The sequence below is a fragment of the Eutrema salsugineum genome, unplaced genomic scaffold (assembly GCF_000478725.1).
Source record: "Eutrema salsugineum unplaced genomic scaffold, Eutsalg1_0 scaffold_4, whole genome shotgun sequence".
NCBI lineage: Eukaryota > Viridiplantae > Streptophyta > Magnoliopsida > Brassicales > Brassicaceae > Eutrema > Eutrema salsugineum.
In genome coordinates, this window is record NW_006256686.1 from 9391633 (window position 1) to 9403303 (window position 11671).

The 11671-nt window shown below is 37.6% G+C and overlaps 2 protein-coding genes across 2 annotated transcripts; both read right to left on the bottom strand.

The window, feature by feature from the left end:
- Nucleotides 1-2004: 2004 nt before the first annotated feature.
- LOC18013996 (ACT domain-containing protein ACR9) lies at nucleotides 2005-3987 on the bottom strand. The gene is made up of 6 exons (XM_006418918.2): nucleotides 3751-3987; nucleotides 3435-3653; nucleotides 3234-3339; nucleotides 2795-3149; nucleotides 2444-2728; nucleotides 2005-2356 (listed from the first exon to the last, which is right to left on the bottom strand). The coding sequence occupies exons 1-6, from the start codon at nucleotides 3905-3907 to the stop codon at nucleotides 2210-2212; spliced, it is 1269 nt and encodes a 422-aa protein (XP_006418981.1). The 5' UTR covers nucleotides 3908-3987; the 3' UTR covers nucleotides 2005-2209.
- A 339-nt stretch (nucleotides 3988-4326) lies between these two features.
- Nucleotides 4327-4847, bottom strand: LOC18013997 (histone H4). Its single transcript, XM_006418919.2, has one exon. It carries the CDS (start codon nucleotides 4780-4782, stop codon nucleotides 4471-4473), a length of 312 nt encoding a protein of 103 aa, XP_006418982.1. The 5' UTR covers nucleotides 4783-4847; the 3' UTR covers nucleotides 4327-4470.
- Between the last annotated feature and the right edge of the window lie 6824 nt (nucleotides 4848-11671).

An 11671-nucleotide genomic window follows, 5' to 3' on the forward strand; every position in this document is an offset into this window, starting at 1 on the left:
GTTTACATGTAAATAATATATATTTTCCTAAACTTAAAATAACAAGATTGGCTGTAGCACATTGGCTAATTTCAGAACACAGATGGCATCAAGTCTCTACCACCCTTTGAAATCCAGGTTTGAAGCCCGGCAGCGGAAATTTGTTTTTTATGAAAAGATGTCTATTGTACTAACGCCATTCTCATATGGAATCTTTCGGAGACACAATGTGCTAAGAGTTTTGTGACCTTGTCTCTGGTTTTATCTATTTCCCTAAAATGCGTATGTCAAAGAGGGATATGATCACAGTGCTGATGATGTGTAACCCTAGCACAGGACAGTAGAGCTTACCTAGCGAATATTTTAGGGTTTTTTTAGGGTATGATTCCATTAACAAACGATTCAAGGTACTGTCCATCAGCCCTTCATATTATCATGGTGATGAAGAGAATCAAATTCTAACTTTCCAAACTGGAAAAGTGTCGTAGAGGAAAGTTTCAGTGTCGAGTCCATCATCTTATATCTAAAGGTATATCCATCAATGGGGTTGTGTTTTACTTTGCTCGTACATATGATTACCCTTTTGATATTATAGCTTGCATTGATGTTAGTTCCAAGAAACTTCGGAAGTATTTTGCCGGCGATCTAGAAAGTTCCAGAAAGCGATCTAGATATCACTGTGAAGCCCTTGGACCCATATTTCTATTCTCATGTATGGCCATTGAGTTGCGGCTGTTTCTTTCCAGTGAAGTTTCCATCCTTCCAAAACCCTAATTCTATTTTAGTGAAGTTTTCTTTCATCTCGTTTCATTGGGGGTTAGTTTGACGGATGTTAATTAACTCACGTCTCTGATGGATACATTTACTCTGAGTTTGAGCATATCAAGTTTGGTTCCAGTACAAAAGAATACTCTTGCATTTTGTGTGCAATTAACTCTCACTAAGGTTATACGGTTACACTCATAATTCATATGCTGTGTATGTGACTTTAACTTGTATCTGGTGTGTTCTAGAAAACCACCACCACTTACTACATGAGTATCCCACCGCTTACTACATGAGGAACTCTAGCTAGTCCTCTACAATGACTATACCACCAAGTCAAACGATGAATACATACAACTTTGAGAGTTGCCATGTGCGTTTTATCGTCGATGTGTGTATTATGGGCACCTATGCTTTTAGATACTTTCATTAAATACTTCGTCTACATTCACCTTAGTCATCAGAAGTAAGTAATTTTTTTCACCGTTATCATCCTTTCTTGTTCATCACATCTGCGTCTCAGATATGTATATATCTTTAAGAAAAAAATAATCGTAAAGACTCTTGCTAATAAATTATTTTGTTCAAGACCTTTGAGTATGGAAGAAGGGTACGTGTAATACAACACATTTTAAGTCCAAAGGATTTGTAATCAAAAGGCCAAGTGTAACAACCTGAGTTTACATCTAATAAATAAATAAAATTTCGTGAAGTCTTAAACTAACAGGATCCGCTGTAGCACACTGGTTAAGTCTCTGCCAAATTTTCGTGAAGTCTTAAACAAATAGACATTAAGTCTCTGCCAAACTTTGAAATCCGTGTTCGAAGCCCGGCGGGGGAATTTATAATTTTTTCCATTCTTGTTTATTTTTATTTTTCACTTCTATTATATAAGCTTTTTTTTTTTAATCTTTCACTTCTATTATATAAGCAGCGACTGCTTCTGTTTTTAAGTCTTTGTAACCAAGCACAAGATCATGAACAGAGGAGAAAACTCAGATCCCATCCCGATTGATCTCATCCTCAGAGATACTCTCTTCAATCCCGAAAGGAACACTTTCAAAAAATTTGAAATTGAAGGTTTTGAAGAGTTTGAGGATTGTTGTAAAGTTCAAACATTTGTAGACCATGTCGACGATCATAAGTTTTAATAACATAAGAATCTAACTAGTTTTGGCTGTTTAATAACATAAGAGTCATGCCCTTAATTGTTTTACACGTTAGTTGAGAGAGCAAGATAATATTTGATCCCACATTCCGTTTTTCATTCAGCTCTTTTCGTTGTAAAAGTCGATCACAAATTCACAACATTGATCTCTTGTCCCTTCTCTTGATAGTTGATAAACCTAAGCAAGATCATGGTGATTGACATATTGGTCACCTCTACACTCTGATGTAACCACGTTCAGATTTATGAAAGCTTGTTAAAACCGAGATAGAGATTACAAATGTCAATGTCATCAATTCACCAACCCATCAATGTTCTTCTCACGTTATTAGCAATCTCATTCCTAGCAGAAACGCTACCGAGCTGGAACACACAATTTTCATCCAAAAGAAATCTGTATACTTCCCATTCTCGGTCACTAGCCGTGTGTCTTCTTATTTCAGCCTGAGATACAATCAAAAGACAACACAGTTCACAGTGATCAGAGTCACAGTGATTCTAAGATTTCTGTGAATTAGATTTGTTTCTTACCGAGAAAACGCAGATTCCTAGCACTTTCAGTGAAAGGGTGACATCATAAAACACTCTCGGCCTGCCTTTACCGGATAACTCAACTGGATTAGCAACCAAAAGCTCTGTGTCTGGTCCTCTGTTTGTTATGATGACTCGTAAAGGATGAAGCGTTTCAGCTTTCAGACGTGAACATAACGAATCTTGCTTATCAGGATCCACGATCTTGTTTCCATCTTTCAGCTGAATAAATAGCTCTAGCTCCCTATGACCTTGAGTTTGAGGCGAGAACCTACCATAAGATATCTGCAAAAACAGAGATATCACCAAGAAAGGTTCGAGAAAATATCCATGTCGGTTTTGCCATTATACCTTAATGTCAAAGTCTTTCAAGGTTCGTAATACATCATAGAGAAGGCCTCTGTGATCAACGCAGCGTATTTGGAGTAACGTGTGAGCCGGGCTTAAGGAGTTGTCCACTGTGACAGTGAAATTCTTTAGCTTTCTCATATCATCACTAAGAACCTGTACACGATTGTCTTCATCGGTGAGCTGCTCAGACGTAAACAACTCTTCAGCCACAGCTGGAGACAGAGATGGAATGTTTTGATGATTTTCATACTCAGGACCAGCCAATTGTACTTCACAGCTTAAACATGAGTCTCCTAAGACAGAACGAAACTGCTCCAGTGTCTCTTCTTGGCGTTTTTTTGTATGTAAAAGATCCCTAGCAAGAAATGGTACGAATCATCATCATTCATGCCTAGATTCAAAAGAATTAAAGAGCACAGATTGTCAAACTCACACTCACATGTTATCTGTTATGAAGAAAAGGTCCAAAACTCTCCCATCTGGTGTTGTAGTGACCTTCACAGTTTGAATTGAGAGCTCAAGCTCGGTTAGTACTTGAGTAACGTCTACAAAACAGAATCCTCACACATTTTAAGATGACATTCATAAGAAAAAGAAAAGAAAAACCAAACCCATGAGACGGTTAAGATACAAACAGTACCGTGTAAGAGTCCTCTCCGGTCTAGGCAAAAGAACTTCAACAAGTAAACATGTGTTGATGAAGTACAAGGAGACATCAAATTAAGCACAAAGTAGGTCGAGCAAGATGGGCAAACAGATGCAAGCTGGTTCTTCAAATGTGACCATCTCAATATCAGAGAATCATAATGAGGAACGACCCACAAAACTATGTAACACCACACTCCATCTGTTGTAACATCTATACAATACAATACAATCAAAACAAACAATCAGATTCACCTCTCGAGCATTACACAAAGATCAATCACCCAAAATCAAGGATTGTTGAATCATACCTACTTTTCTGATACTCAGCCCGAAATCGAGAATGATTCTGCAAATATCACACCCTAAACCGGACCGGTCTGGACAATTCACGGTGATAACATGCGCCTCTCCCGCCTTTTTCGCCTTTTCGATCACGACGATGTCTTCGCTTCCCGGAGCTGTCATCACTCGAGAATCAAGAGATTCCCGGTCAAATTTCACGCGATGTGCTCCAAGGTCCTAGCTTCTTCTCCTCGACTCTTCTCTTTCTCTCATAGAATATGGGAGATGATTATACAAATACTGTTCTGATTGGCTTATCAAAACCAAATATTTTGGAACAGTAAGATTTTGATTGGTTAATTCAGTTAAACCGATCCGGTTATTAACTCTTAACCAAGACGTTTTTAGGTATCTGATTGGTCAAGTGTGACAATCACATTTTAGAACAAAAAATAATTTGGAACAGTAAGATATAGATCGGTTATTTCAATTAAACCGATCCGGTTATAAACTCTAAACCAAGATTCTATTAGATATCTGATTGTCAAGAGTGAAATTAAAACGCGTCGTGTTCAGAGGAATCAAACAAAGCATAGAGAAGCTGTAATTACTAAAAGAGGATCAACATTTGAGACTGTATTAACCAAATTGCAAATACATCCTCAACTTTCTAGTGTTTTTCTAGATTGAACACCAAACTCTGAAACATACAGCAAAAGTAGAAGACAAAGCAATTTTATAAAACCCTAGCCGCCGAATCCATAAAGAGTTCTTCCTTGTCTCTTGAGAGCATAAACCACATCCATGGCCGTCACCGTTTTCCTCCGTGCGTGCTCGGTGTAAGTGACGGCGTCGCGGATGACGTTCTCCAAAAAGATCTTGAGGACGCCACGTGTCTCCTCGTAGATCAGACCGCTAATTCGCTTGACGCCTCCTCTACGGGCCAATCTCCGAATCGCCGGCTTCGTGATTCCTTGGATGTTGTCTCTCAGAACCTTCCTGTGACGCTTGGCTCCTCCTTTGCCCAAACCCTTGCCTCCCTTTCCACGACCAGACATTTTTCAAATCTCAGAAATTTCTGGAGAAAATTGGATTTGATTGCTCTCGGGACTAATAATTGTTGAGATGTGAATGAAATGGGGATAAGTGAGGTTATATATAATCTCATGTTCTCAAATCTCGGTGAATATTAAGGATTGTTTATTGACCGTCGATTAAGAAATAATCAACGGTTCTTAGAGTCGATCCACGTGATAAGACGAATGCTTCCAAAATGTTTTTGCCAAAACAGAGCGGGAGAATTTTTACGGTTCTGTTTTCGCGTGTTTTCCTTTCCCTCCACCCTTCTCTTTATACGATGTCGTTTTATGTGCAAAATATGTTTAAAATCAATAAAACGCGACCGTATAAGATCAATCAAACGCATCGGTTTAAAGATCAATTACCATCTTTTTATGCCAGACTAATCACCCTTCGGCTCATGTAAACTCAAATTGCAGCTCATATAGTTGGATGGCCAAAAGTTAATGTAATAATTCTATATTAAGGAAATTCGATGAAATAGTCTAGATCCACAAAATTGAATCTTCCACTGGAAGGAACCATTCCGATTACAACCTTTGGTTGTGTACATAAGTGAAAATAACTACAAAATGTCTGAAACACACCTATACGCCTTAATGCATTTCTAACTTTCCATTGCTTAAACACAAACGTTGTTTCACCCAAATACTTTTTACTACTTTTTTGTTTTTGTTGGTCGAATAAAAAAACTATTTATTACTTATAATCAGAATCGGTTCTGAGAATTGTGGGTTAAAAACAAAAAAAATGTAATCTTTTCTTTCTTAAAGCATCTCCAACCCAACATACAAAGTAGAAACCCTCAAATTTAAAGGTTTTTGTAGAGAATCCTCAAGAAAATTCACTATTCAAAAAAATAAAATACTGTTTATTTTATTTTTTAGTTTCTAAAGTTATATATCTTATCAACAAACTTACTTTTTGTTTTGTTTTTCTTTAAGTTTATATAGTTAAATATCCTTTAAATGTGAATATATATTTATAAATTTAATAATCACATATAAAACACAAATAAATACATGAAATTTCAAAACAAAATTACTGATATAGAAAAAAATATATTACATAACGTTTAAATACATCAACACAAAAAGTAAATCAACACAAGAAATTAAAGCTACAATGAACATATAAATTTTGCACAAAATAAATTTATAAATTGGGTTATTTATGTTTGATTTCCTATTATTTATATGTAATTTTTATTATTTATTTATTAATAGTGTTTGTAAATTCTTTCTGTGTTTTATATTTACTAATGAAAATTTTATCATCATAATTAATAATTGTGAATATTGAGAATTATAATGCCAAATATAAATTCTTAAATTTGAGGTTTTACCATTGGAGCAATGCATTTTCAAACCCTCATTTTAAATATATAACACCTTTAACATAAGAGTTTGGGTTGAAAATGTTTTTAGTATTTTTTTTTCCTTTTCCCCAAATGAAAATAAAAGTTCGGAATTGTATCATTGTGAGCTTAGTTGAACAAAAACGAAATAATATCAAGACTATTCAATTAGAATGAGATGGTTAAAAAGAAGATTCTTATAAATGTATTATTTAGAAAAGACAAGTATGAACAAAAAGCATCGAAGGAAGTAGCCAATAAGTTCATGCTTATCTCTACGATGATTCTTGATGAGGACATCAAGTCATCATCAGACATAAAGCAAGGAATCAAGAAACAAGGAGAGGAGAATATGGAGCCAAGACAAGCTAAGGAGACATGTGAGCTTTGTCCAGGCCAAATGAAGTCCAAGAACAAGTGTTCCAGCCCAAATACCACTTGGATTACATTCCTAACTCAGCCAGAGCACGCCTCGAAGTAGAATCAGTCCAATTGGAGTTCAGATGAAGGAGATATTAAGTTTATAAATCGGGTGATCCTCAACTTACCCGATTTAGACATATCCGCCTTAATTGGAGAATTCTAACTAAACCAAGAGGAATTAAGCTGTAAACCAACATTTTCTGGAATCTGGAATCTTGACTCATCAGAGAATCACGGAGAATTAGAATCAGACTGAGATCGATTTTGGTTTAGGAGATATTCAATATCTAAACCAATAGATCCCCCACTTTCCTTATTTGGAACCTTCCGGGTTTTGGAGACTTCAAACATGTCAGTGGCGCCCAGGAGACTCTGAGTTCCTTCTAGAAGTCTTCCACAACATCTTAAGGTGCACCAATACGCATTGGATCAGGCGGATCCAATTGTATCTTCAATTGAGACAAACCGAGCCATTTATGGCAAGTATGAGAGTCAATCGGTTCAATTCAACACAGAACCGACTTTGGCGACCAGGAGACTTCATTTACCAATCAGAGGGTCCAAATATTGTCCCACCATGCACCAGAACTCACAGGATCAGGCGGATCCTTCTGAAACTTCACTTGCCATATATAGATGCATTTACACTTGGAGCCATAACTCTCCAACGGCTCTTTTCCTTTGAATGCTACGACTTGGGAGTATTTTATGAAGATAATAATATTCCAGAGAAGCTAACTTATCCCCTAAAACCGTCCAGATACAAAGGCATCATCGCATTTTCATATTTGGCCGAGATTCACTCATTTAGAGCCTAACGGCTAGTTTTTGATTAGCTTTGATTTGTTTCTTTGTCTTTAGCATTTTAGAACGTGTAAGAGCATTATATAAGCTCCTCTTAGTCCATTGTAAAAACTCACCTTTCAATCCAGAAATATACTAAGTATTCTTGTTTTCTTTCAAAGTGTTTCTTTGCAAAGATTGTTCTTTTTTCTTTAGAATTAAGTGTGTGATTCACTTAGCTCTATAGAAGCTGCAACTTAGCTTGTTTGTGAGATTCAAACAATCTATTTCGTTCACAGATTGAGAGAGTCAATCACCATCGATTGAGAGAGTCAATCAAATCCACCACCTTCCATCCCACCATCATATCCACTTCCGCAAAGCTTGTTGTCTTTGACAACCTTGTGAATTATAAGACTTGATGTGATTCCAATCTTATATCATTTGGTATCAGAGCACAAGTTCCTATCAAGGTGCTTTTGTTCTTATCTTTTGCTTTTTGTTATTTCAGTTTTTGTTTCATCATAAAATTAAAAACCCATAAAAACTTGTTTCAATTTTGTTTTCATTGTTTTTGTTATTTGATTTCTTTTATAAACTCAAAAACCAAATAAAAATTATTTATTTGTTTTATTTAGTTTCGTTTCATAAAAAGAAAATCCACAAAATATTTCTTTTTATTGATTTCTCTTTATTTTTAGTTTTTGTATTATTTCCATTTAAAAAAAAGACAGAAAAAAAAAATCCCTTGGTTTTGAAATATTCTGTAGTTTAATTTAATTTTAAATAAAAAAAATAATACGAATTTTCCTTTTGTTATTTAAATTTTTTAATTTTTGTTTAAGTAAAAACAAAAAAATGCAAAGAAAAATCGTTTTTACCATTTTCTTATTTTTGCAAAAAATTATTTCTTTCCTTTTATTGCCTAGTTAGAAATTGATCCATATTTTTACTCTTTGCCTTTGCGAGATAAACCATAAGGAGCAACCGCCATGGCTGAATCAGAAGAAGAAGACCTGTTCCAATCTAATGGAGGCCAATGGAGTCAAGGAGAAGAGAGTTTAGCTTTTTCCGATGAGGAGGCTGACTATGAGTCTCCACCGTGGCCAGGAGATGGCTACACCAGCTCTGGAATTGGAGATGATTTAGACTGTGAAGAGTACGATCCAGAGCCACCATATTACAGCAGAGTCAACACCAATCAATCAGCTTGGTCTAGAGATGAAGAGACAGACCGAGAAGAAGGTGTAGAAGGTGACCATGAAGGAGGTCCTTGGCAGGACGAAACTGAGTCTCAACATCACAAAGGAGACTAAAATACTGAGCCAGAAGACAGATATGACTCAGAGCATAGAGATTTCGGTCATGGAGAAGAAGGCCAATCTTTAGAACCTTACCAAAGGCCATGGTGCGAAGTAACTGATTCTGAAATCAGTTCAATAGATGCTGACAATACTGATGGTGAGTCTTGGAGCCACGAGACAGAGCTAAAAGAAAGCATGGTTGATGGACCAGAGCTTGACGAGGAGGAACAAGAGCCTAACGGAGACAACATCAACTACACCGAACAAGACCAGCCAGATGGTGCAACAATAGATGATGAGGTAGATGATGAGCCACGCCATATCTATTTTTCAGGTCATGAGGACCAGAAGCTTACCTACAGTGGGAGAGCGAAAAGAGTACATGATGAGGTCACAAAATATTCCTAATGATCAGAGACTTTCATATGCACTTGACTCGCTTGTGGGAGAATCTACTACATGGTGGGAACAAGAAGAAGTTGTGGCCAATTATAATAATTCTACCATCACTTGGGGTAATCTAAAGCAGCGTATGTACAGAGAGTTTGTACAGCAGTCCCACAACCGCAGCTACATTCCCAAGAGGCTAATGTTCCAAACAGCTACAAAGAGGTGGATGTCTACACCAAAACCGCAGCCTGTTTCTAAGTCAAAGAAAGCTTGCTGTTCTGAGCCAAAGAAAGTGTCTCAAAGCACTTTGGAAAAGAAGTCAAAGGCTGAGAAACCAGTGGCAACAACAGAAGTTAAACCAAATCCAATTCCACAAATCACAGCTCACAAGAGAAGCACAAAACCGACACTTGAGCCACAAGGCAAAGCTAAGCAATGTAAGTACTCTAAAACTCTTAAGATAGATACCACAATCTGTTATAGATTTCATAAGAGAGGACATTTTGCTAAGACGTGCCCATCTAGAGAATTAGAAACTACTTCATCAATTGATCAGATAAAAGAAGAAGTAAAAGAAGTAGAGAAAAAGGAGTTGCATTTTAAAGTTTCCAATTCAGATATGATGTGCTTGTCTCTGCCAAGGGTTGTTGATCCAGGTTTAAATTATGGAGAGCATCACTATGAAGAGATCAAGACGTGCCATCCTACCCCTGAAAAATATGAAGTTGTCACTAGCTTCAGTGATAGACAAGACTTTTTATGGTCTCAGGGCTATCAATCCCCTTGTCAATGTAGCACAAAGAGGTTTATCAATCCAAATGTGGTGTTAGACACTAAGCTATATGTTCAAGTTCTTAATTCAAGCAAACAAGAATAGGTTTTGATTAATCTAGAGACAACTATAAACATAAACAGGTTTAAAGACAAATGACAATGACAAATGATGTGAATATGATATGATGGAGGCATGAGATTCTAGACATGATAGTTGGTTAGGGTGCCTTGGTGTTAAACTAGAAATGCTAATGACAATGATGAGACATGATTCAAATGATTAAGAACTCTAATCTAGGTTAATCCTCTCATGAAGGTATTAACCCCTATACTAATCCATTTTCAAACCAAATTCCCATTTGTGAAACATGAATCAATATGCATTAACAAACAGCTCTTAATGATCATTCAAGCATTTAACAAATCATTCCCATGATGAAAAATTACTTAAACCTCTAACACAACTCTTTCAGGAATTTCATCAAACACTTTTGGTGCATGAAATTCCCAGAATCTAGATCTCAAGTGATTATCAAGGATCTAGCATAGAGAACAGCTGTTTAGAGAGATGAATCAATGAATCTAGCCCTAAGCACTCCTAATCTAACACTTTAGCACCCTAACCTACACATCTAGAACCTCATTAAGGTGACTACTCACTAATCATACTAATCTCTCTTAAACCTTTGCAAGTTGAGTAGATTAGCATGATTAATGATGAGAAATGGAGATGGAGATGATAGATTCAAAAGAAAACAGCTTTAAACACCCAGATCCCTTTAAACTCTCTTGATTAAACACTCAAATAAAGATATTTCTCTTCTTCATGGAGTCTTTTCACCAAAGAGGCAAGAGACAAAGGGAATCAAACTTGGTTCCTCCCCAAAAAACCCTAAAAAGTATTTATACTTCCTTAAAAACGAACCGGGTCAGCCCGGAACAAACCGGGTCCTGACCCGGCTTTAATGGATAGAGTGGGAAAAGCTGCGGGTCGGTTCAGTATGTCCCAGGCCGCACACCTAAGTCGCAGTAGATGGAGACTTGTCTTGTGAAGCTTGAACCGCCTTGTCTTGGCCGCACGCTTAAGTAGGAGTAAATTGCGAACGTTTCTGCGGCATGGTCTCCTTCCTCTCCAACTCGCAGGGCTAAGCCGGTTTCTGGGGGATGTACAAACTGTGCGGGTTGGTCTCTATTGCACCTAGGTCGCAGGCTCAAGTCGGAGTGATTTGCGAGTGATTGTGCGGCATAGATCCAGGCGCGGATGACTCGCATGCCTAAGTCGCACGATTGTGGACTTAGCATTTCTCTTGCTCGGGAGCTTCAGACCTCTTCCAGTGATAGTTTATCCGCACATTTCAACTCGCAGCATCAGCATTCAGGCGTTCATCTTCAGGCCTGCGGGTTAACCAAGTCGCAAGACCATCTCGCAGCATCCAGAGCAGCTTAGACCACTTCGCATTCCGGAGAGTGTAACTCCTGTGATACTTGTCCGAATTGAATGATTTAGGTTGCAGAAGACAGAGGACTCATTTATCTCCAACTTTGGTGAAGGAAGTTTCAGTGCTTGGGAAGTGGAAGGCTTCCTGGAGGGCACATCTTTGCAGTGCATGTACACGACCAGAGAGAGGCGTCTAGACATGTGTCCATTCCGGAGACCGTATCTTCCTGCTCATAGATCCGAATTGAATGCTCTTGGACGTTCTGGAAAGAAGACTCAAATTTCTCTGATTCTCATGAAGGACCCGGAAACCAAATCGGCCTGGAAGTGCACCGTCCTTCGCATCCTTTAGGACTGATCTGCTCGGTCCGGAATACCTGCGAGACTGGGGTTCCTTC